The sequence below is a fragment of the Lepidochelys kempii genome, chromosome 1 (assembly GCF_965140265.1).
Source record: "Lepidochelys kempii isolate rLepKem1 chromosome 1, rLepKem1.hap2, whole genome shotgun sequence".
Lineage (NCBI taxonomy): Eukaryota > Metazoa > Chordata > Testudines > Cheloniidae > Lepidochelys > Lepidochelys kempii.
The window spans coordinates 261,521,636-261,547,446 of NC_133256.1; the positions used below are offsets into that span (position 1 = coordinate 261,521,636).

Consider the following 25,811-nt stretch of genomic DNA (forward strand, 5'->3'; position numbering starts at 1 on the left):
ATACAAAACACTGATTTTATATATCTATATAGCTCCCATTACTCTAGTATCTGAGCGCTTCACAATCTTTAATATATTTATATTCACAAAACATCGGATGTAGGGAAGTATTAACACCATTTTATGGAGGGGAAACTGAGGCACAAAGGAACTAAATGATTCACCTGTGGTTACACAGGAAGTCTGTGGCAGAGCATGGAACAGAACTCCGGTCTCCAGATTAAATATTTGTATTTGATACATGTAGTCAACCATTTTCTTCCCTAAAACACTCTCATGGAAGAATTCTTCTTTTGGAAAGGAAGCAGATTGAGGGATGTCCTAATAATGATAAACTAAACATCTCCCTTGACGGTATGAACTGAAGCAAGACCAATAGATAAACATATGGAGCAGGGCTTCAATGACTACTTTGTGTGTCCCCATAATTTAAATATCTTTTTATAGCAGAAAATAGAAGCTGCCTTGATTAAGGACTAACAGAACCCTGACATTTTCCTTAAGACCCAGGCCAGCTATATCACTGCACTGAGAAATGCCATCAGGCAGTAATTTTAATATGGTCCTCTAGCAATATTACCAGGGAAAGATGTCCAAAAAAAGTTGAATAGTGCTTCTAGGGATCGTCATCTTCTCAAAGTAAAACTTTAATGGTTTTTCAGTATGAAAGGATGGGGCTGTCCTCCAGCCAATTGAGGATGCAGGCATGGGAAAGTGTAAACAAACATAACAGAAAGCTTGAGTGGAATAAAACAAAACTAGGGAGCAGTAAGTTACACTCAAACAAGTGAAGACATTTGAACTGTCTGTGATTGCAATTAGAGTGCTTCTCGTGGGCATGCTTGCACTCTGCTGCAGATGGTTTGCAGTCACAACTGTAAGACCCACTTGTAGACACCACCTGAGATATTGGAGTCTGAGACCTGCTTGTGGATACCAGATGTACCCAGGTGCACCGGGTTTGGACTTAAGTTGTCACAAAGTAGATTCTTGGGTTGGAATGAAGTGAAGTGTCCTAACACTGAGCCACTAAACAAAATTCTTAGCACACTAAGACTATTATTGGTGCTGGCCATCCAAACTTTAAAAAAAATTGTTTGGCCAAAAAAACCCAAACATTAAAGCTTTCACCTTTTCACATGCAAATTTAGCATCTGTACCTGTACAAATTAAGACAAGATGTAGCAATATACTACAATCTGCTGCATTTCAAAAATAAAGTAACAACGTCAAAGAAAATCCCTAGTCAAATCAAAGCCATTCACTGAAAAAGTCAAAAATTACAGCCATTTCAGCTAATTCAATCTAACATATACACATCACTCAAGGTATTGCCTATGTCTCTCAAAGTTATCCAAGAGACACCACCTACCAATGTGGAAATAAAGGTGGTGCTTTTAAGATGCAGAGAGACTGCACTTAGATTTCTAAGTTTCAGAATCAGAAGCCTATACAGTTTTAGCTGCAGATATCAGTGGCAGTTGAAGAGGAAGGACCAAGTACCTTTCAGCTCATTACTTTTTTTCCATAGTAAAGTATGCACTGTGTAATTGTGTCTTTTCATATTAAATGTGATGTGCAGAAAACCATGTATTGAATTATTCTGAACACAAGAAGACAATGAAAATACTTCATTGCACAATATGCACTCAAAACTTAATGCGTTTAACTAGTGCCTGATGATTCCATCCTTCTAAGTGACTTAAGCCTCTACATCCAAAAGAAAGAATAAGGTTCTGGGTCCACTCTCCCTCCTAGCATCTGTAATCTATGTGGTGTTGAAAGCTCAGCGTGATCTTAGAAGAATTACATGGATTGGTCATTTGGGTAGTAATGTGAATCACAGACCATAGACTTGATTTAGCCAGGGAAGGGAAGTGGCTGCATGGATCAAGTGGAGAATGGGGCCCATTCAGAGCACACTTTTTTGTGTTGAAGTCTAACATTTGCAGGAGTCAATCCACCTAGAAAATTCTGCCTGATCAAATGAGCAGCTATGTAAAGGTGTCCCTGCTCATAGTATGCATCTACTTTTATGGAAAAATTTTCTACTGGCATGCTTTTTTCCTTCTTCTTCATTTGGTTCAATGAGATTTATGCCTGATTTTTATTTATTTATATATATTACACACACAGGTCTGCTTGAAAACTAGCCTACGCATAAGGTTCTGATGCTGGCTATTTACCAGCTGAATCAACTGGGTGTTCCGGCGAACCACAGCATCTAGATGAGTGATCCCCAAACTTTTTCTGTCGCCCTCTCCCTGCCACACCAGTAATGGAATCTATCAGAGCAATGGTTTGGGGCCAAGCCACAGTTCAGGGCCAGGATCGCAGACCAGCGCTAGAGCAGAGCTGGGGGCAGAGCAGGGCTGGGTGGTACTCCCTCCCTGAACACTATGGGGGCTGGCCCAGGCCCCGCTGTGCCTCCCTGAACATTCCTTCATGCCCCCTAGGGGCATTCTCAATATATACAAACATTAACCAGTTTAATTTTCCAAAAATAGTTAGTTTTTAAATCTCTACAACCAGAAAATAGAGACTCTAAGTTTTCAGAAAAAAGTTCTACTTCACTGAGTTAACATTTTTTTTTTTAAAGTTACAAGGGCAATGGGAGGTAAAAACTGAACTTAGGATAGGAGTTTAGTTGCACCTTTAAATACGAAGAAATTGTCTCTCCACAATATTTCAAGACATTATCAAGGAAATGCATTTCATAACATAATTATATACTGTATAAAAATATTGGTTTTAACAGTTTAAATTTTTCTCAAGTTTAGTAAGTGCCATCTTGCTCTTTTATTATTGGAGAGGGTAAACAATAGCTTTCAATTGCCTTTTTCTATACCAGACATTTTATGTACCTACGTCATCTCTCCTCATTAGCAATCTCATCCCCCATAACACATCTAAGGTATTGTACCTAAAAACAATTATCTCTGCATAATATATTGATATCAGACTGAATGTTTCTTATCCTATTAAGGAAACTTGCCTTTTTGATAGGAAAAATTCCAGAGAAGTCAGAAAAATCAGTTTACATAGGGACATTAATACCAAAAGTCTTTTTTCTAATGAAAGGCACCACACTGACAGCTCTGGATATTGAAGTCTTCTAAATACAATTAAGTTATTTTTTTTATTGCCAGCTCATAATTTATCATCTAAGACTATCCATGTGAATTTAAGGAGCTGGCTGGGTGTGGTGTTAGATAACATCTCTTGGTTTCTACTTTGGCATTTATTAGTGGAAGCTTGTTTCAGGGTGGACTATCTAAAAGAAAATCAAAACAATTAAAATAAATTAATCATGATTTAAATTACTGAGCAGGGAACATTGATTTAAGTAACCGATTTTAATCTTGCTTTGCATTTGTACGTTTTAGCTATTTTCCGAAAGAAAAAGTTGAGTCTCATTCATTGGTAACCATTTCAAACATGCTTATTTGCAACTAAATGTAGTTTTTACACCAAATTCAGTAATTTCTTACTAACCAGAAGGATATACTCTATACACATTTATTTAAGCAATTACATAGCTTAACATATATTTGAATTTGAATTTTTTAAACAAGTTAGTAGATGGTGATTTTTTATTTACTATATGATTAATTTTTACTTATGATTTCTGTCAAGTTCTATTTGGATTGAAATTGGAAATCAAAGAAAAATGCACAACAGCATTTAGTTTATTTATTAAATATAATTACCTTAAAAAGGTGCCAGACACAAGAAACAAGTTTAATCAAAATAAGTTTTGCATTTAGAACTCACTGATTTATTAAACAAAGAAAATATCTGCAGTTAGTGAATTAAAGTAATTGTTTCTAGTCACCATATCCTTCAAGATTTTAGAACCAGCAGATCTCATCCTCTTATGCCTACTTTTTATTCACATTTGAAGAGGAAAACAAGCTTTCCTGCTTTTTCATTCCCAACCAGTTTTTCAACTCTGAATGAACTACTCATTGAACTGAACTGAAAAATATTCTCTGCACTGGCAGTTACTGCTGTCAAACTCTGGTTCCAGGTGCTTGGCCCATGACTTCCCCAGTTCAGTGGTTTGACTTTCTTGAAAAATTTCAGCACCAAACATACTATTTAATGTTTTAAGTGATGTTAATAGATTATAGTAAATTTATGCCTTAACATATGTGAAATTATGACAACCTATTTAAAAAGTAAAAATTATTTTTATTTAAATTTTTAAAATCCTTTTTTTAAAAATCACTGATTTTTATCCACCCTGGCTTGTTTACATTACTATGCAGTGTTGTTCAAATTACTCTCAGTACTATGTTAGTGCTTGTCCCTAGAAGCCTGCAAGTTTTTTGTGATGTGGCAGCTGCCTGATAAAACTCATTCAAGACTGACATTTCTATTATACTTTCCAATAGAGGCATCCCAAAACAAGTATGGCTCTATCTTGCTGCATCTACGTTGGAGGTGGAATGTAGCAACTATTTAACAGTGCCCAATACTACTCCACAACAATTCAAGGAAAGAGAGAATACGGTATCAACACGGCTTACACAACCAGTGTTAGGAAAAAAGATTATGAGTAAGGCTATGATTCTGTCACAGAGGTCACAGATTTGGTGATTTTAAGAGATGTCCTCGAGTTCTTGAAAATTCCAATAACAGCATTAGAATTTATAAAAAATGAGAAATCACTTATTTCCTTTAACATCTGCAGTACAAGTGTTGAAAATAGCATTTTGCGAACCATTGTTGCCGGGGCCAACATTAGCGAGTAACAAGCAGGGCACTACTGGGTAACAAGTTAAGTTACAGGCAGTGGGGCTCAGGCTTTGGCTTTGAGAATCACGGAAAGCTCTGTTAGTAAATGACCATTTTACCCTCTAACAATTAATCTTGTCAGTAGATCTTGTCAAAATTATATAAGGTTTAATAGGCAATATAAAAGCTTCTGTATTGATTTAGTGAAAACTGCATTAGTATGTGTACACTTCTGTGATTTACTGTTTATTGCCCATATCCTGTCTGTGACTTTTAATAAAAATACCCGTGGCAAAATCATGGTCTTAATCACGATAACCACAGTGGTCAGTACCTACATTTTTATCTTTCATCCAAAAACACTGCACCATCAGAATTTCTGGGGGGTTTTGTTGATGAAGCAGCTGCCTGACAAAAGGCATTAAATAATGACTGACATCTGAAGACTTGGACAAGTGGACTGTGATGGTAGCGTGGGGAGAAAAATCCTCTTGCAGAGTGGTCTGCATCACTGGTACAAATAGAGAGAGAAGAGTACCATCTATTGTCACCATCCTTGTATTCTGCAGCACATATGTTTTTCCTCTGAGATTTCCCATCCAGTACTGAAGAGGTGCAATTGACTTCTTCCCTTGAGAGATCTACCATGAGTACAGACCACTGTATAAGAGGTGCAGGTATTTGCTTAGGGAACCCACCTAAGGATATGTTCCAAGGCACAGATAATATCTAGTTGAGTTTTTTTCATTAGCATAGTTATTAGTTATCAGACTGAAAGTGCGTCCATTACAACCTGAGCAAATTAAATAAGATGAGAAACCTGACTGATATAGTTATAAGAATCAGCTGCGAAGTCAAAGTAGCAACCATACCCAAAAAAACCTGAAAATGTTAGCAACTGATGTTGTTACTAATAAATGGGGTGTTACAGTAGCTCTGCTAAAATACTCACATATTTTGCCTCAAATTTCTTGGCCAGCATTTCCACCTCATACCGCTCACGTTGTTCATCATTAAATGGATCTTCTGAGTGGGCAGGTTTCTTCTGAGAGAAGAGAGGTAGAAATTACACTTTAGTTCATAACTCTTTTGCTGGCATATCTGAAATCAGGCATATTCCAAGGTACAGTATACCCATTTGCCCAAGTAATTATCCTACCTGGCAAGTCTCAGCATTTAGCAGAAATGGGAGAACTGTGGTTTGAGGAGCAACAAAAGGAAGAATTACCTCCAAGAATTACAACTTCCTTATTGTTTATCAACATCTTTGTGATGTGATATTTTGGGATGATAAAAAGATGAACTTGGTATATTTTCAGCATGGAAGCAATGCAAAAGAACTATGACACTCAAAGCATAGCCAAAAATGGAAAAGAGGGTAATTCCCTTTGCATTCTCTCACCATCTCCTCCTTGCTCCTCCGAACAATAAGGAGTCACAGTACATACTGTCCACATCCAGTTGTGAGCTGGAGCCAGTTTGCACGAAGCGGTGGTTAAATTTTGAAGCCGGTTTAGAACCAGTTGTTAAAGGGATGGGCAAACTCCCTCCTGTCTGGCCCGCCTGAGCTCTCAGCTGGGGAGGCTCCCCTGAAAATCCCTTTTGAATTTTTACTCACCCGGCGGTGCTCTCGGTCTTCGGCAGCACTTCAGCGGCAGGCCCTTCACTCACTCCGGGTCTTCGGCAGCACATCCTTCAGTGCTGCCAAAGACCCCAAGCAAGTGAAGGACCTGCCGCCGAAGTGCCACCGAAGACCCGGAGCGACTGAAGGAACCAGTTCTTCAGCTTTTGGCAGCTCATCACTGTCCGCATCTGCTGCTATGGCAGCCACAGGGACGTTGCAAACTAGAGATTATGACTTCACTGTACAAATAAGCAGGAAAGAGGTACTGGTTTCAAAAAAGCCATTTTCACCCAGCTGTGGAGATACTGACATAAGGACAGGGCGGGGGGGGGAAGAGGAGAGGAGTGGAGACAAGAATATAAGGATTTTTGTTTGGGAGTAAGGGATAGCAAAGGAAGCCGGATTACTTTCCTCAGACAAGATTTCATCAATAGAATGGGGGAGTTGTAACAAAAAATACTAAAATGGTCCACAAAATGTTTTTTCGGGCTAATGCAATCATTAATGGATGCCAACTAATTTTACTGAGCCTGGCCTTTCTATCCTAGTTTTATTTTAGCATTTCAGGATAAGAAAATTAGTGACATTCTAAACTTACAGAAAGATAAGTGCCTTCTCTAATTAGGACATGGAAGACCAAACTAGGACCAAATAGCTACAATTGTAGCACAACGAAGGATTGTGAACTGTTATCTTATTCAATGTGATAGGGCCACGGTGAAGTAGGTCTGCAAGGCCCACATTTCTAAAGTTCACAGGGCTTTTGAACCAAGTGCTTAGAGAAGAGGTAGAAGAAATTACTTATCTGGTATTGATACCATTCTGTAATGGTATCAAAAATTTACTGCAGGGCTAACTAAACTAAACCCCTTGGTCACTTTCATTCCTAAATGGAAAAATCATGATCTATACTTAAGTTAGAGAACATATCTTATACTTTAAATGTTACATGAAGACAAAACATTGGCAGCAGAGGTAACAACTTAACAAGCACAATCTTGCACTGGCATATCTCAGCCTTTTATTTCTAGGTTAATTTCCCTCCTGTTGGGACCCCTAAAAGCCACACTAGATTGTAATATCACCTTTGTTAGTTAATACCTCAGACTTCTTAACATTTAAGGACAACTACTACTGCAACTTACCAAGACATCCTGCTAATCACACACAACAATCTTTCATACTTAGGGTTAGTACAGCACATCTTGTCAGCGCTAAACTAAAAGCCTTGACAAATTAATTTCTCCATCTATCCAGAGGAAAAACAGAGCAAGGGCTGCATATATTTCTTCCATGTAAACCCACCATCTGTTTCTTTCTCAGGGTGGGAAACCCATCTCTAGGCCAGAAAGAGGAATTCACTCTTCATGGCCATTACATTTTTGGACTCTTTGCTTAGTATGCCAACAAGGGGTCAATTATTATAGTGACATTTAAAAGTTATAACTTCCTTTGGAAATATGTATGAGAAAACTGAAATGCCCTTCCACTTCTTGCAGTAATCTTCTGTCTCTTGGGGATTCCTCTCAGGCTATTCCAATTCTATCAGACACCGTAAGATGGAAAGGCGTATTCCCTATCTTGTTACGCAACACCAAACTTTCACTGGGAACAGTTATGGTGAAATTCAGCAACTCCTTATACGCAAGTGGACAGCAAACAAAAGCTTTCAAAAACTAATCTTCCTTGTGCAATAGTAATGTGTAAAACTCAACAAGTTTATATAAAGACCTTATTTTAAAATCTGATATATTGCTAAAAATTATGCTGAATTCTAAAAGATAAAACTACTACTTATAAAAAAAAAAAAAAAGAGAGAGAGAAATACACTGCTAATAACAACGTTAATCTCTGCTGAAAAGGAAGAAACAGGCCCAAAGAGATTCTATTGAAACAGCCATAAAGGATAAGGGTGTTAGTTCTTAAGCCTCATTTTAATAAGGATATTTTCCTCATTGCATTAACTGGCAAAATGTTAGTGTGGCTCTTCTAGATGACAAATATAATCAGTTCTGTTTTAACATCATGAAAGCCATTTCCCTGATATTTTAGTTTGCTTTGAAAAATTACATCTGTGATATATACAGAAAAGTGAGAAGTATCAGACTGAAAGACAGCAGGGCCAAAAGAGATTACTATCACCCCAAGGCCTATGGCCCCTGTATCTTGCAGGGCTACCCTCTTGTCTCATATCTCTTTGCTTTAAGTGAAAAATTCAATACTAGTAGCTATGGAGTCACAATTGCGCCTCTATAATATAACAACTGTTTTCCCCCTTTGTTGTTATCCTCATTTAACTGAGCAGACTTTCACTCCTGTCTTTACCTTAACACTTCTTTTTTAAGCCTCTACTGTTCAACAGTTTCAAAAGAGGAAGGTTTCAGAGTAGCAGCCGTGTTAATCTGTATCCGCAAAAAGAACAGGAGTACTCATGGCACCTTAGAGGCTAACAAATTTGAGCATAAGCTTTCATGAGCTACAGCCCACTTCATCAGATGCATAGAATGGAACATATAGTAAGAAGAGTGTTAGAGTGTTAAAGGAATTGGCGGATGTGATTGCAGAGCCATTGGCCATTATCTTTGAAAACTCATGGCGATCGGGGGAAGTCCCTGAAGACTGGAAAAAGGCTAATGTAGCGCCAATCCTTAAAAAAGGGAAGGAGGAGGATCCTGGGAACTACAGGCTGGTCAGCTTCACCTCAGTCCCTGGAAAAAAAACATGGAGCAGGTCCTCAAGGAATCAATTCTGAAGCACTTAGAGGAGAGGAAAGTGATCAAGAAGAGTCAGCATGGATTCACCAAGGGAAAGTCATGCCTGACTAATCTAATTGCCTTCTATGATGAGATAATTGGTTCTGTGGATGAGGGGAAAGCAGTGGACGTGTTATTCCTCAACTTTAGCAAAGCTTTTGACACGGTCTCCCACAGTATTCTTGTCAGCAAGTTAAAGAAGTATGGGCTCGATGGATGCACTACAAGGTGGGTAGAAAGCTGGCTAGATTGTCAGGCTCAACGGGTAGTGACCAATGGCTCCATGTCTAGTTGGCAGCCGGTATCTAGCGGAGTGTCCCAAGGGTCAGTCCTGGGGCCAGTTTTGTTCAATATCTTCATAAATGATCTGGAGGATGGTGTGGATTGCACCCTCAGCAAGTTTGCAGATGACACTAAACTGGGAGGAGAGGTAGATATGCTGGAGGGTAGAGATAGGATACAGAGGGACCTAGACAAATTGGAGGATTGGGCCAAAAGAAAGCTGATGAGGTTCAACAAGGACAAGTGCAGAGCCCTGCACTTCGGATGGAAGAATCCAATGCACCACTACAGACTAGGGACCAAATGGCTCGGCAGCAGTTCTGCAGAAAAGGACCTAGGAGTTACAGTGGACGAGAAGCTGGATAGGACTCAACAGTGTGCCCTTGTTGCCAAGAAGGCCAATGGCATTTTGGGGTGTATAAGTAGGGGCATTGCCAGCAGGTCGAGGGACGTGATCGTTCCCCTCTATTTGACACTGGTGAGGCCTCATCTGGAGTACTGTGTCCAGTTTTGGGCCCCACACTACAAGAAGGATGTGAAGAAATTGGAGAGAGTCCAGCAAAGGGCAACAAAAATGATTAGGGATCTGGAACACGTGACTTATGAGGAGAGGCTGAGGGAACTGGGATTGTTTAGTCTACGGAAGAGAAGAATGAGGGGGGATTTGATAGCTGCTTTCAACTACCTGAAAGGGGATTCCAAAGAGGATGGCTCTAGACTATTCTCAGTGATAGCAGATGATAGGACAAGGAGTAATGGTCTCAAGTTGCAGTGGGGGAGATTTAGGTTGGATATTAGGAAAAACTTTTTCACTAAGAGGGTGGTGAAACACTTGAATGCGCTACCTAGGGAGGTGGTGGAATCCCCTTCCTTGGAAGTTTCTAAGGTCAGGCTTGACAAAGCCCTGGCTGGGATGATTTAGTTGGGATTGGTCCTGCTCTGGGCAGGGGGTTGGACTAGATGGCCTCCAGAGGTCCCTTCCAACTCTGTTATTCTATGATTCTAAGATATATATATATACATATACATATACACACACACACACACACATATAGAGAACATGAAAAGGTGGAGTAAGAGGCTAATTTATTGAGATGAGCTATTATCAGCAGGAAAAAAATATCTGCTGCTAAAACTCATCTTAAGTAATTAGCCTCTTACTCCACCTTTTCATTCTCTCTCTCTCTCTCTCTCTCGAGAGAGAGAGAGAGAGAGAGAGAGAGAGAGAGAGAGAGAGAGAGAATCTTCTTACTATATGTTTCATTCTATGCATCTGATGAAGTAGGCTGTAGCCCACAAAAGCTTATGCTCAAATAAATTTGTTAGTCTCTAAGGTACCACAAGTATTCCTGTTCTTTTTCCAAAAGGATGGAGGTTCTTTAATGGAAAAAATCTCACCATTTGATGGTTTCACACTGTTCAGGGGAGAGAAGACATCATGATCTATTATTATAAAGCAGGACTCTGCAGGGAATTGATAAACAGCACTGATTTCTAAGCGCATGTATAATTCTTGTCTTTTCCGATACCCAACGTGAAACATGTTCCTTTTCATCCCAGTGGTACTAAAATCCACTAACCTGCCAATATTTTTTAAACTAGTCTACATGTGAAAGTTTTACTGGTATAACTATCAGTGAGGGGCATTATTTTTTTAAACCATTATAGGTATACCAGTACTACCCCAGGGTGGACTCAGACTAGTATAGCTTATTCCCATTCCCTTAGAGGAACATCTATACTGATTTAATGCACCTTTAAACTAGTATATCCATATGCACACAGGCAGAAGTTTACACTTTAACTATACTGGCATAGTTAAAGCAATATGGTTATTTTAGTGTAGGCAAGACCCTTGTCAGCACAATCACTAACAATGGTCAAAACTCGTAATTCATACTCTCTTGCTTTCAAAGAGGGAAAAGAGATGTGGAAAGGAAGTATATGAGATTATCACCTACCAGCCAGATATGAATATTAGATGTTATCAGAATTAAGTATATTAAGACCTTCAGGAGAAACTGGGCTAAAGAAAAGTTGGGAAGAAGTTAACCTCCACAAACACAAAACTCTGAACATTTAACATCAATTTCCAACCCCCTCTCCCAACACTCCTTAATGTTCATACCAGAACAGTGAACAAAGATGATAACTGTAATATTCCATACAGCCCCATATGCAGTATACAGTTTTCCAGCAAAGTGCAGACCAGCCATTTAAGTAGCCTGAACTGGCACTGTATTCTCACAGTAGCTACAGGGAGGGATCTCACTTTGGAAAGCAGATCCCACAGAAATAATTAGGAATGAAGTTGTTTATTTTCTGTTATCCCTCTATATTTCAAGGAGAAAGTGATGCTATTCCTTCCAAACAGAGCAGAAGATCAAGGGGGGGGGGTGAGAAAGTAAGGTTGCAGTACCACCTTCTTGAAAGGCTTTGAAGGAGAGCCCGGGGCTTATCTACCCAATGCTCTGGTTTTCCAAGTCTAGTGGTGCTACAGACAACAGCATTTAAGCCTTTTGAAATCAATATATCCACCATAACCAGAATGATGTCAGCTACCCCCTTTCATCACCCCACCCCCCCAAAAAAGAGAAAACATACCCCAGAATTTTCTATATATTAAAAGAAAGAAAAGCAATAATTACAGGAGTCCTCTAGCGACTTCACTGCTGCCAGAATATTATACAAAAAAATGCTCAGATATTATGGTGATGGGCAGCACTCAAGAACTGATAAGAATAAGATCGCCCTAGAGTATCTACTTTAGCATTGCGCCACATGCTGGTCTCTAGTGAGCAGCAGGTGCTGCCTAGCTCCCATAAAGATGTATCCACAAGCTTTTTTGTAATCCACTCCCCAGTGCCAAAGGGGAAGCTTTTCTTGGGGAGTTCAGGGGCCTAGCCCACCAGTTGTGGGGTGTCCCCTCCAGAATTCAGGGTTTTTTCCCACTAGGTGAAGTTTTCAGCAGTTCTAACAATCCAAATAAGCCTGAGTCTACAGACACATGCCTCCAGTACTGCTACTGCTAACACTGTACTTTTGCCAAGCCAAGACCCTGGCACAGCTCTGACTCAGTTTCATCCTGCTGGTCAAAACCTTGCAGACAACTGTGACCTGACAGGAGCGGTCAGTTTCACTCCGCAGCTGTTTGGAAGAGCTCACAACTGCTGGAAAGGCAACACTTGACCCACTCACAGGGCAGAAAGACCTGGGAGAGACATGTAGTAATAGCAAGGCCTCCCCCACGCACTGGGGCAGCATACTGGAGCCCAAGGAGGGGCTCGTGCCGCAGACACCAGCCAGCAAGTGCGGAGATGGAGCCCCGCCGTCCGCACAAGGCACAGGGCAGAGGAGCAGGGCAACTGGGCTCCTCAGCAGCGCGCTGCCCGATCCATCTCCGGCGGGGCCCGCCCCCAGGCTAAAAGTCGCTCAGCAACAACCGCCTTATCTGCGCCGCCGGGGCCGAGAGGCTGCGGGCGCGGCCGGCTCTGAGCCGGGCGGGGAGAGTGAGCAGGCCCCGCTCCGAGGGCGGGGGCGAGGGGGGGGCCGTGCGGTGGGCGCTGTGCGCAGGTCCCCGGGGCGGAGTTGGGGTCCCGTACCCGCGGTTCCCCGCACAGCAGCAGCTCGGGGTAGCTGAACTCCACGCAGCTCTCCTCGGTTGGGTCCTTCAGCACCACCTCCAGGCGGACCGTCTGGCGTGGCGGTGGCGCCTCCTGCGGCGGCGGCGGCTCCTGCCGGCTGCTCTCGCGCTGCTGCTGGGGCTGTTGCTGCGGCGGCGGCGGCGGCGGCTCCGGCCGTGGGGGCTCGCGCTGCTGCTCAGGCCGGCTGGTCTCACGCGGCGGTTCCGGCCGGGGGCTGGTCTCGCGCGGCAGCTGAACCTGTGGCTCCGCCCGGGAGAGCTCGTGCTGCGGGTCGGGCGGCGGCACCCCCTCGCGCCCTAGCAATAGCTGCTGCTCCGGCTCGCGGCCCCCGGGCTCGCGCTCCAGGGACGGGCTCTCGCCCTCTCGTCGCCTCACGGGTGCCAGACTAATGAACGGCACCCGACGCGGCTCCGCCATCCTCCGACCCCCACCCCCCCCCGTTCACCGGCCCCCCGCCTCACCCGTACGGCGACACTCCCCCGCCGGCTCCTCCTCCCTCCCCCCCCGATCGGAGCTGCCCCCTACGTTCTGGCTGCTACCACCGCCGCCATTTTGGAGCCCCCCCACATAAATAGAAGCAGGCCGCTAAGCCGCGCATGCGCAAGACGACATGGGCCACGGGCGAACCGCCCCACGTCGCTGTTGTTATTGCTCATTGACTGCTACGTCACGGCAGCCCCAGCGCCCACACGCTGCTGCTGACGCCAGCTCCCGCCCACAGTTGCCTTGGAAATACGCACGCTGCCTGCGGCACGGCTCTTAAAGGGCCAGGAGCGCGGAGGTCACGGCGCGGGGGAGTCGCATAGAGCCAGCGGGACGGCGGGGGCGCCTCGGTGCGAGGCCTGCGTGGGGCACGGACCTTGGCCGCACCGTGGCCCCCATGGCGGGGCTGCAGCGCGTAACGCTAGGCCCGGCTGCCGGGCGCGCCGCCAGAGGCGTCCCCTCACCCCCCCCCCCTTCCCCAGCGGGGCCCGTCAGGTGCGGGTGCGTGTGACGCGGCTGGTCCTGAGTCCTGACCCGCTTCACTCAGCTGCCCGGATTGGGCCTTCCTCACGGCGCCACCAGCGGAGCTCTCCCCCCGGGACCCAGCGAGCGCCGGCCCCGTTGGGGACTGCACACTTTGGTGTAGTAAAATCCTTCTCCTGCTACAGGAGCGCCGGCCCCAGGCCTACCCCTTGCGCAAGCTGGCCAGGAGGGCTCAGCTGTCATCTTTGAAGGCAAAACAGGAAAGTATCCCGCTGTAGAGGAAAGGCAGGAGAGAATGAGACCAATATGGCTGCAGCAGGAGCTCTTTAATAACCGGAAAATCAAAAAAGAATCTTACAAAAAGTGGAAACCTGGACAGATTGCCAGGAGTACAAAAGACTAGCATGTGGATGTCGGGATAAAACAGAAAGGCTAAGACACAGCACAGAGTTACAGCTAGCACGGGACATAAAAAGTAATAAGAAGTGAGCCTAAACTACATTAGGAGAAAGAGGAAGGAAAGTGAAAGGCCTTACTTCACTGGAGAGGCCTGTGAATAATGGATGATGCCATCACTGAGAAGGCTGAGGTGTTTAATACCTTTTTTTCCCAGTCTTCACTGAAAAGGTTCTGACTAGATGTTTAACACAATGTTAACAATAAGAGAAAAGGAACACAAACCAGAAGAGGAAAATAACAGGTTGAAATATTATGATAAATTAGATGTATTCAAATTGTCTGGGCCTGATGAAATCCACCTCAGATTTACTTAAGGAACTATGTGAACCAATCTTGGAACCATTAGTTATCTTCAAGATCTGACTGAGTACTCCTATCTTTCCCCTTTTTTGTCCTCCCCTTTTGTAAATTAATAACAAAAGGAGAGGGTAAAAAGAGGGAAGATATGCCCACTTATGTTGCAAATTTAACACCAATAATTTGGGCTTGAATAGGGACCGGGAGTGGCTGGCTCATTACAAAAGCAGCTTTGCCTCTACTGGGATTGACACCTCCTCATCTGTTATTGGGAGTGGACTACATCCACCCTGATCGAATTGGCCCTGTCAACATTGGTTCTCCACTTTTGAGGTAACTCCCTTCTCTTCATGTGCCAGAATATTTATGTCCGCATCTGTAATTTTCACTCCATGCATCTGAAGAAGTGGGGTTTTTACCCACAAAAGCTTATGCTCAAATAAATCTGTTAGTCTTTAAGGTGCCACCAGACTCCTTGTTGTTAATGTTGAGAACATTAATCAAGGAACCAAAGGACGTGAAGAGAATGAATTCTTTCATTGGCTATATACCAGTGCTAGGAGCCTGGGCAAAATAAGTAGACTTGGAATTCCTCATTTATGAGCCTAAGTTTGATATAGTTAATATTACTGAAACTTGATGACATGAGTTGCACAACTGGAATGTTAAAAATCAATAGCTATAACCTAGTTAGAGATCAAGTGGGCAAAAGGGGAACAGGAATGGCACTCCCTCAGGAAGGGCATTGCCTGGTTCTGAGTTACTGATAACTTGAAAGAAAATTATCTTAAATGCTTGGGGCTTGCTGTCCAAACAGATAAAGCACACAATGGTACCTGCTACAGACTACCAATTCACACTAGGGAACAAGATGACTAACTCCTGATGAACCTCTCTATAGTGAGTAGGGGAAAAAGCTATGTGACCCTGGGTTACCAGTTTGAGTGTTAGCAGTCTCCTTTTGTCAGTGCTAAAACATCCTTGCATGAGGAACAAATTTTTAATAATTGGCTCTTCAATCTTGCAGAGAATGGTATAACAAGATCCAATGGCTGGAAGTTGAAGCTAGCCAAATTCAGACTAAATTTTTTAACAGTCAGAGGAATTAACCATTGGAACAATTACCAAGGTTCATGGTGGATTCTCCATCACTGGCAAGTTTTAAATCACGATTGGATGTTTTTCTAAAAGGTCTGTTCTAGGAATTTTTTGGGGAAGTTCTATGGCTTGTATTATACATGAGGTCAGACAAGATTATCATAATGTTCCCTTCTGGCCTTGGAAGCTATGAAAACTCATGGAGCATGCATGAGAGCCTAGAGAACTGGAGAAGAGCAAACAAAATACCTATCTTTAAAAAAGGAACAAAGAGGACCCAGGGAATTATAAACCAGTCAGCCTGTCTTTGATACCTCAGAAAGATACTGGAACAAATTATAAACTAATCAATTTTGATAAGTACTTGTTAACATGGATTTATTAAGAACAAAGCATGCCAAACCTACTTAATTTCCTTCTTTGACAGGGTCAGTTGCCAAGTGGATGGGGGCCGGGGGAAAATACTATGTGTAAATATATTTTGATTTTAGTAGGGCTTTTGACACAATCTTACATGACAGTCTAATAAACAAACTAAGAAAATGTGGTCTAGATGAAATTACTATAAAGTGGGTGCAAAACTCGTTGCAAAACTGTACTCAGAGTACATAAACCTGGAAATGCTGGATGCCCCATCATCTCAGCCATTGGCATCCTGACGGCAGGATTGTCTGGCTATGAAGACTCCCTCCTCAGGCCATATGCTATCAGCACTCCTAGCTATCTTTGAGACACCACTGACTTCCTGAGGAAACTACAATCCAGCGGTGATCTTCCTGAAAACACCATCCTAGCCACTATGAATGTAGAAGCCCTCTACACCAACATTCCACACAAAGATGACTACAAGCCATCAGGAACAGTAGCCCCAATAATGTCATGGCAAACCTGGTGGCTGCACTTTGTGATTTTGTCCTCACCCATAACTGTTTCACTTTTGGGGACAATGTATACCTTGAAGTCAACGGCACTGCTATGGGTACCTGCATGGCCCCACAGTATGCCAACATTTTTATGGCTGACTTAGAACAATGCTTCCTCAGCTCTCGTCCCCTAATGCCCCTACTCTACTTGCGCTACACTGATGACATCTTCATCATCTGGACCCATGGAAAAGAAGCCCTTGAGGAATTCCACCATGATTTCAACAATTTCCATCCCACAATCAACCTCAGCCTGAACCAGTCCACACAAGAGATCCACTTCCTGGACACTACGGTGCTAATAAGCGATGGTCACATAAACACCACCCTATACCGGAAACCTACTGAGTGCTATTCCTACCTACATGCCTCCAGTTTTCATCCAGATCACACCACACGATCCATTGTCTACAGCCAAGCTCTACGATACAACCACATTTGCTCCAACCCCTCAGACAGAGACAAACACCTACAAGATCTCTATCAAGCATTCTTACAACTACAATACCCACCTGCTGAAGTGAAGAAACCGATTGACAGAGCCAGAATAGTACCCAGAAGTCACCTACTACAGGACAGGCCCAACAAAGAAAATAACAGAACGCCACTAGCCATCACCTTCAGCCCCCAACTAAAACCTCTCCAATGCATCATCAAGGATCTACAACCTATCCTGAAGGACGACCCATCACTCTCACAGATCTTGGGAGACAGGCCAGTCCTTGCTTACAGACAGCCCCCCAACCTGAAGCAAATACTCACCAGCAACCACACACCACACAACAGAACCACTAACCCAGGAACCTATCTTTGCAACAGATCCCGTTGCCAACTGTGTCCACATATCTATTCAGGGGACACCATCACAGGGCCTAATCACATCAGCCACAATATCAGAGGCTCGTTCACCTGCACATCTACCAATGTGATATATGCCATCACGTGCCAACAATGCCCCTTTGCCATGTACATTGGTCAAACTGGACAGTGTCTTCGTAAAAGAATAAATGGACACAAATCAGACGTCAAGAATTATAACATTCAAAAAGCAGTTGGAGAACACTTCAGTCTCTCCAGTCACTCGATTACAGACCTAAAAGTGGCAATACTTCAACTAAAAAACTTCAAAAACCGACTCCAACGAGAGACTGCTGAATTGGAATTAATTTGCAAACTGGATACAATTAACTTAGGCTTGAATAGAGACTGGGAGTGGATGGGTCATTACACAAAGTAAAACTATTTCCCCATGTTTATCCCCCCCTCCCCCCACCGTTCCTCAGACATTCTTGTCAACTGCTGGAAATGGCCCACTTTGATTATCGCTACAAAAGGTCATCCCCGTCCCCCCCAAGCTGGTAATAGCTCATCTTAAGTGATCACTCTGGTTACAGTGTGTATGGTAACACCCATGGTTTCATGTTCTCTATGTACATAAATCTCCCCACTGTATTTTCCACTGAATGTATCCAATGAAGTGAGCTGTAGCTCATGAAAGCTTATGCTCAGATAAATTTGTTAGTCTCTAAGGTGCCACAAGTACTCTTTTTTCTTTGTACTCAGAGTAGTTATCAATGGTTTGCTGTCAAACTGGAGGGACATATCTACTAGGGTTCCACAAGAGTCTGTCCTGTGTCTAGAATTAATCAGTATGTTTATTAAATACTGAGATGATGGAATGGAGAGTTTGCTTATCACATTTTTGAATGACACTCAACTGGGAGGGGTTACAAGCACTTTGGAGGACAGAATTAGAATTCAAAAGGACCTGGATATATTGGAGAATTGATCTGAAATCAACAAGATAAATTTCAGTAAAGGCAAGTGCAGAGTTCTACACTGAGGAAGGAAAAAATCAAAATGAGCAAATACAAAATGGGAAATAATTGGGAAAGCAGCAACACTGAAGGAGAAGATCTCATAGTTATAGCGGATCACAAATTATTACTCGTATTCAATGTGATGCAGTTTCAGAAAAGGCAAATATTCTGTATCTTGTGTAGTAACAGGAATGTTGTGTGTAAAACATGGGAGGTAGTGGGAGGTTCCGTTTTATGTGGCATTGGTGATGCCTCAGATGGTGGATTGTGTCCAGTTTGGGGTACAACACTTTAGGAAAGTTGTAGACAAGAGAGTTCAGAGGAGAACAACAAAAAAGATAAAAAGTCTTGACCTATGAGGAAAGGTTAAAAAAACGGGGTATGTTTAGTCTTGAGAAATGAAGACTGGGGGGTGACCTGATAAGTCTTCAAATATGTTAAGGGCTATCACAGAGAAGATGGTGATCAATTATTCTCCATGTCCATTGAAGGTAGGACAAGAACTAATGTGCTTAGCCTGCAGCATGGGACCCTTGGGTTAGATATTAGGAAAAACTTTCTAACTATAAGGATAGTTAAGTACTGGACTAGCTTATCAAGGGGGCTGTGGAATCCCCATCATTGGAGGTTTTTAAGAACAGGTTAGACAAACATCTGTCAGGGATGGTCTAGGCATAGTTGGTCTTGCCTCAGTGTGTTGGGATGGAGCGGATGACCTCTCAAGGTTTCCTGCAGTTCTGCATTTATATGATCCTGATAGCTGTTGAGCTCTGCTGGTATAAGGAGGTAAGCAAGAGCCTGGAATAGTATGGAAATAAAGCAAGGAAAAGAGTCCCTTATTATAGGACGGGGGTGGGAAATCCTGGCAGCCTTGGTGGGGACATATAAGTATGCCAAAACAAAACAAGCCAAATCCCACGAGTCCTTTCAAATTACTAACAAGGAGCAAAGCATGAAAATATCTTGTGTCCATACAATTCCTGCCCAGAACTTTTTGCACCTTCATTGTCACCATCACTTAGATACTGACATATCCTGGAAAGGGAAAGCCAGGGCCCAGGAGATAGATACAGAGTTGTAGTAAGAATTACTTTTAAAAGCTTGCCAGGTTGGCGATCAGAGAAAGGGGAGTAGGAGTCTGAAATATAGATTTTAAGAGACAATCAGCCATACACCTTTTCAGCGTTGTGCAACATATGATGTGTTCTTATTCTGGATAAATGGGGACAGGGTCGCTTGTCCTGTGTTTTGAAGATGAATATTGTGAAGAATGAATTTAGTTCTCAGTTTCCCATGTCCTCCTGCTCAGCCCACCTCATAGTCTTTCAGTTGCATAGATTAGCATTGTTTTTTCTCTCATCTGAATTCAAGTAGCCTGGTCAAAGATAGTGCAAATCATACTTCTTTACTTGAAAGTGTAAGCCGTTGCTTTGTTTCTGAGTAGAAAGAAGCAATAGGAAAAACACTGCTGATGGACTGTAACTCTGAGAAATGTAGGTTTTCCCTTTGAAGCTTGGCAATCTTTGGCAAGTGTTCCTATCCAAGTGGACTTCTCAGCCCTGAAAATTTGCAGCTTTCATCAAGGTTTTGGTAAAAGCAAGTTGTGTTTGGACTCCGGCACTACAATGAATAAACCATATGATTTGTAAAATCACTTTCCCTCTATGGTTTTCTTGAAACTTGAATCTGATGGGGTCAAATGGCATTGCTGTACTCCAGCAGTTCCCAAACTGTGGGTCGGAACCCCAAAGTGGCAAGTGGTTGGCAAGGGCTGGTATTAGCCTTGCTGGGGCCCAGGACTGAAGCCCGAGCTCTACTGCCTGGGGCCGAAGCCCTAGGGCTTGAGCCCTGAGTATGGGAGGAGCCCTCAGGTAACAGACCTCCCACCTGGCGCTGAAGCCCTTGGGATTCAACTCTTGTCCCACCGCTCCCCACCACCAAGAGCGGTGGAACTCTGGCTTTGGTTTTGCCCCCCCCCGCCCCCCACCAGGGGTGGCAGGGCTTGGGTGGGCTCAGGTTTCAGTCCCCGCTCTTGGGGTCATGTAGCAATTTTTGTTCTCAGAAGTGGGTGATGGTGCAATGAAGTTTGAGAACCCCTGCTCTATTCTCTGGACTAGCATAGGAAACCATCACATCAAGATCTACTGACCCTGCCTGATTGAAATTTTAGGGCTCCTTAGGTTCTGTGAGATTAAATTCCATATTTCACCGAACCTTATTGAGGGAAGAACTTGGTGTTCAGGTAACTGGTCTTGTGTGGGATCCATGGAACTTTGAGCAAGCTGCTGTGAACCCCTTTTGCTGAATACTTGTTTTCAATTTGACAAGGATGTGAGAGCCAATAGAAGCTTGTTTTTATTTAGAAAAAGGCACACGTGTTAAGATATAGATATTCAGGCCTGTCTGTAAAGGCCTATACTCTTAAGAATTTAGGTGTATTCTTACCACTTGGCTAGTTATAGAGGTATAAAAGAAAGAATCAAAATCACTGTCTGCCGGTGTAAGAGCCTTCTCTTACTGTGACAGTCTGAGGCCCTGTTCTTAGGCTAAGGCCTTTGGCTAAGCAAGAGGCAGCCATAAGCTGGGAAGCGACCGGTCACATCCTCACATTCCAACCTAGTCACATTGAAATAAGGTGCTATTGGGCTGTTAGGAATACAATCCTGTCCTGATAATGCCTATCGCCTCCAGAGAAAGGGAAGTGCCTAGAAAATGTAAAAGGAAACTTAGTTTGATAGCATCCTGTCTGGCAAGAACTCACTTATCAATAGCTGGGATGTAAAATCCTCACTTCTGTATTGTTTTATCATTATAGTTCCCACTTTGCTATTGTTTGTCTGTATAATCTGTGTCTGGTTCTGTGATTGTTCCTGTCTGCTGTATAATTAATTTTGCTGGGTGTAAACTAATTAAGGTGGTGGGATATAATTGGTTACAGAATCATGTTACAATATGTTAGGATTGGTTAGTTAAATTTCAGTAAAATGATCGGTTAAGATATAGCTAAGCAGAACTCAAGTTTTACTATATAGTCTGCAGTCAGTCAGGAAGTGGGTGTGGGTATGTGGGGGGGAAATGGGAACAGGGAGTGGGGGTGGGGAAATTGGAATCATGTTTTGCTAAAGGGGGAAATGGGAACAGGGGAATGGGGGTGGGGAAATTGGAACTGTGTTTAGCTAAAGGGGGAAATGGGAACAGGGACACAGGTAAGCCTCCGTGGTGTAAGAGCTGGGAAGGGGGACACTAAGGAAGGAAACTGGAATCATGCCTGCTGGAAGTTCACCTCAATAAACATCGAATTGTTTGCACCTTTGGACTTCGGGTATTGTTGCTCTCTGTTCATGCGAGAAGGACCAGGGAAGTAAGTAGGTGAATGAATAAGCCCCCTAACAACATGGATACTATCCTCTAGGTTGAGCAAGGTCACAATTTGTAATGCAAGTTTGAAGGCGCCCTTAGGAGGCTACCTACTGTAAAACTAAGTTGATAGGAAGGCAGAGAAATCACTGGTAAACTGGCTATCTAGATTCTTGACATTAAGAGAAGTGACAAATGCAGAACAGCTCAAATTTTTATTCGATACATGGTAGCTGGAAAACTACCTTGAATTTGTGTTCAATGTGGAGGTTGGGTGTAGAGTCATATTTGAATACACACTCTGGCCAGATTTTGTGTACAGAGTCTGAATGTCTATTTCTTTGACAGGAGAAAACAGGAAATAGTGTTGATGGTAAGTGATTGGACTACAGAAAAGTTAGAGGAAGTTACTTCTTGTAAATAGTCTCAAACAACCACTTGTTCTGAATTATGCCATTCCAGACCTTAATGAAAGTAGCAGTCTTCTACCTGCGAGGTTCTGGCAGGCAGAGGCACCAACTTCCTGAGTTCTCAGGTGGTGCTCGACCCCCCCCCACACCTCTTCCCGCCCCCACCTTGCCTCTTCCTGCCCCTGCTCCTCCCCCAGTGTCTCCTGCATGCTGCTGAACAGCTGATCACCGGCAGGCAGGAGGCCCTGGGGGAAAAGGTGGGAGGAGCTGGTCAGCAGGGCCCACTAGCAAGCGGGAGGCACTGTGGGGAAAGGGGAGTAGCTGACTGGTGGGGCTGCCAATGGGTGCTGAGCACCCACTACTTTTTTTCCGTGGGTGCTCCGGCGCACCCACACAGTCAGAACCTATGCCACAGGTCTTCCTGGTTGTGTTTTTTCCTTTTCTTGACTTGCATTACATGATAAGCTTACTGTTATTTGTTGTACACGTCTAATTTAAATTGTGAGCTTGCAGCAACATATTTCCTTATTCCTTTGGCACTAGATACTTGTAATCTTAGGTCTGGATATTTCTTTGGATTTAAATTGAAGTTACCAAGAACAAGTCAATTTATCTGATAAGGAGACAGGTTTCAGAGTGGTAGCCGTGTTAGTCTGTATCAGCAAAAAAAAAGAAAACCGAGGCATACTTGTGGCACCTTAGAGACTAACAAATTTATTTGGGTATAAGCTTTCATGGGCTAAAACCCACTTCATTGGATGCATGCAGTGGAAAATACAGTAGGAAGATTCTCCAACAAAAAAACTTCAAAAACAGACTCCAACAAGAAACTGCAGAATTGGAATTAATTTGTAAACTGGACCCTATTAAATTAGGCTTGAATAAATACTGAGAGTGGATGGGTCATTACCAGGGGTGAAAGTAAGTCTAGGGCCTTACCGGTATGGGCCTGGGCTGGGCTGGGGCCAGCTCTGGCCCCCGGAAGGGGTGGGGCCTCAGGTGGAAGGGGCAGGGCTGGGGGTCAGAGTCAGCCCCGGCCCACCGTGTACCAGCAAGTGCTTCCTTCCCGCTCCCCGGGGTAACAACGGCAGCCGGGGGCTCTGGCAGCGGTTTAAAGGGCCCCGGGCGGTAGCGGCAGCCAGAGCCCTGGGCCCTTTAAATCATCCCCAGAGCTCCGCCACCGCTTCCCCAGGGCTCCAGCAGCAGGGCTCCGGGGATGGGGCTCCGGCCGCCACTACCTCCCCGAGCCCTTTAAATCATCCCTGGAGCCCTGGGGAAGCAGCGGTGGGGCTCTGGGGCCATTTAAAGGACCTAGGGCTCCGCTGCCGCTACCGCCCCGGGCCCTTTAAATCGCCGCCCCAGGGCTCCGGCAGTAATTTAAAGGGCCAGAGGCTCCAGCTGCTGCTGGGAGCCGCAGGCCCTTTAAATTGCACCTGGGGAAGCCGATCCATCCCGGTACGGCACATGGGCTCTTGCCGGTACGCCGTACCGGGGCGTACCGGCTTACTTTCACCTCTGGTCATTACACAAAGTAAAAACTATTTCCCCATGCTAATCTTTCCCCTACTGTTACTCACACCTTCTTGTCAACTGTTTGAAATGGGCCATCCTGATTATCACTACAAAAGTTTTTTTTCTCCTGCTGATAATAGCCTACCTTAATTGATTAGTCTCGTTACAGTTGGTATGGCAACACCCATTTTTTCATGTTCTCTGTGTATATATCTCTTCCTACTGTATTTTCCACTGCATGCATCCAATGAAGTAGGTTTTAGCCCATGAAAGCTTAAGCCCAGATATATTTTTTAGTCTCTAAAGTGCCACAAGTACGCCTCATTTTTTTTTTTGCTGATAAGGAGAGTAGTCTCTTGTATAAATAGGACTTCTGTTTTGGGGGGTTTAATCATTTCATTTTTCAGGGTTTATTTTTTAGCAATTTTTGAGTTTTATGAAGATGTCCAAAAATTGGGGTTTTTTGGGGCTCTTTGTACATATGGTAATGAGTCATGCATATTATTACTTATTTCAGTATCATATACTGTAATGAGTAATCTCTTTGAGATGTTCCTTAGTGAACTTTAGTATAGTGCTTTAGTGCATACCAGCAGGGCCTATGTAGACCAATTAATATGCAACACATTAGTGCACGTTAGAAATCTCACCTCCATAGTGCACCATTTCCAGAGTTTATTGGATAAACACCAATTTCTTTTTTAATTGGGAGGGTTTTGTGGGGCAAACCTAAAGCCAGAAGCCTTATGTATAAGCCTAAGGTGAAAATTCTTCTCTTGTCTTTTAGATTGTCTGAAGGTTTTTCAGATTAATAGTTTCATTCACAGATTTATCCAGAGAATCACCTAAGAATATTGCACCAGCAGAGAGCCCAGAAGTGGTGAGATATGGTATATCTAGTACAGAAATTGAAGAGAAGACACATGGCAGCAGATGCAAGAAGAGTGGTCACTGGAATCAGTTGTTGCATGAAATATAAACAGAGCACAACTCTTTAAAGCAATTTAAACATTTTTGTTGTTGTTGTTCTTTAGAGATTTGTTTGCACCAGCAGGATATTCTGGCGGTTTACCATACAACAAAGTAGTTTGGAAAGAGGAAGTGGAAGCCTCTCTCAAAGTGAGTTGTGAGTTTTCTGTTTTGTCATCCACTCTATTCTTTGGAGTCAAATTCCTGTTGTGGGATACATTTTCTTTGCAAGTTTCAAGATAAACATTCATTGTAGGGACATAAACTATAAACAACAAGTGTAGTAAATGTACATGTCATGACCATTTATTTTTTTCTCCTCAGGATGCAACCATTCAGACTTTAACATTTAAGTGATCCAGACTGCATGCATCTGATGAAATGAGCTGTAGCTCACGAAAGCTTATGCTCAAATAAATCTGTTAGTCTCTAAGGTGCCACAAGTACTCCTCTTCTTTTTGCGGACACAGACTAACACGGCTGCTACTCTGAAACCAGACAGGATACAGATTCCCTTTTTTGCTTCTTTATTTTGAAGGTTTCCTGTCTGCATAAGACTTAGAGACTGAAATATCCAATGAATGAGCAAACCTTCTGGAGGGAGTTTGAAGTTCTCTTCTTGAAGGAGGCATCTGTTAAATTATAAGGAAGAGAACAGGAATACTTGTGGCACCTTAGAGACTAACAAATTTATTAGAGCGTAAGCTTTCATGGGCTACAGCCCACTTCATCGGATGCATAGAATGGAACATATAGTTTACCAGCCCTCAAAAGAACAGTAATTTTGAGATGATTATGTAAAGTTGTCTGGTATTTCTCTGATGAAGGTGAAGTAAAATAATTCAGAAGGATTCTAGATAGATGCAGAGATACCAGACAGTGAGAAGGTGCAGAAAACCTGCAATTAGCCATGTATAATAAAGACAGTTTTATTTCAGGACAGTGGCTGTGAAACAT

At 43.2% G+C, this 25,811-nt stretch overlaps 2 protein-coding genes across 5 annotated transcripts in view; one reads left to right on the forward strand and one right to left on the reverse strand.

The window, feature by feature from the left end:
• UBN2 (ubinuclein 2) overlaps nt 1–13,469 on the reverse strand; it is a 103,234-nt gene extending 89,765 nt beyond the window's left edge. For 2 of the 4 annotated variants that reach the window (XM_073327287.1, XM_073327285.1), the window contains exons 1-2: nt 13,002–13,469; nt 5,693–5,785 (exon numbers count right to left, since the gene is read on the reverse strand). In XM_073327287.1, the coding sequence (XP_073183388.1) occupies nt 5,693–5,785; nt 13,002–13,460 (552 nt within the window). In that variant the 5' untranslated portion in view covers nt 13,461–13,469. Of the gene's footprint in view, nt 1–5,692; nt 5,786–12,047; nt 12,940–13,001 lie in introns of those variants that run through there. The other 2 variants (XM_073327286.1, XM_073327288.1) reach the window with 2 other exon arrangements.
• Nucleotides 13,470–13,746: 277 nt separating this feature from the next.
• LOC140904922 (uncharacterized) lies at nt 13,747–24,930 on the forward strand. The gene is made up of 2 exons (XM_073327297.1): nt 13,747–18,144; nt 24,673–24,930. The coding sequence occupies exon 1, from the start codon at nt 16,743–16,745 to the stop codon at nt 18,021–18,023; it is 1,281 nt and encodes a 426-aa protein (XP_073183398.1). The 5' UTR covers nt 13,747–16,742; the 3' UTR covers nt 18,024–18,144; nt 24,673–24,930.
• The last annotated feature ends 881 nt before the right edge of the window (nt 24,931–25,811 follow it).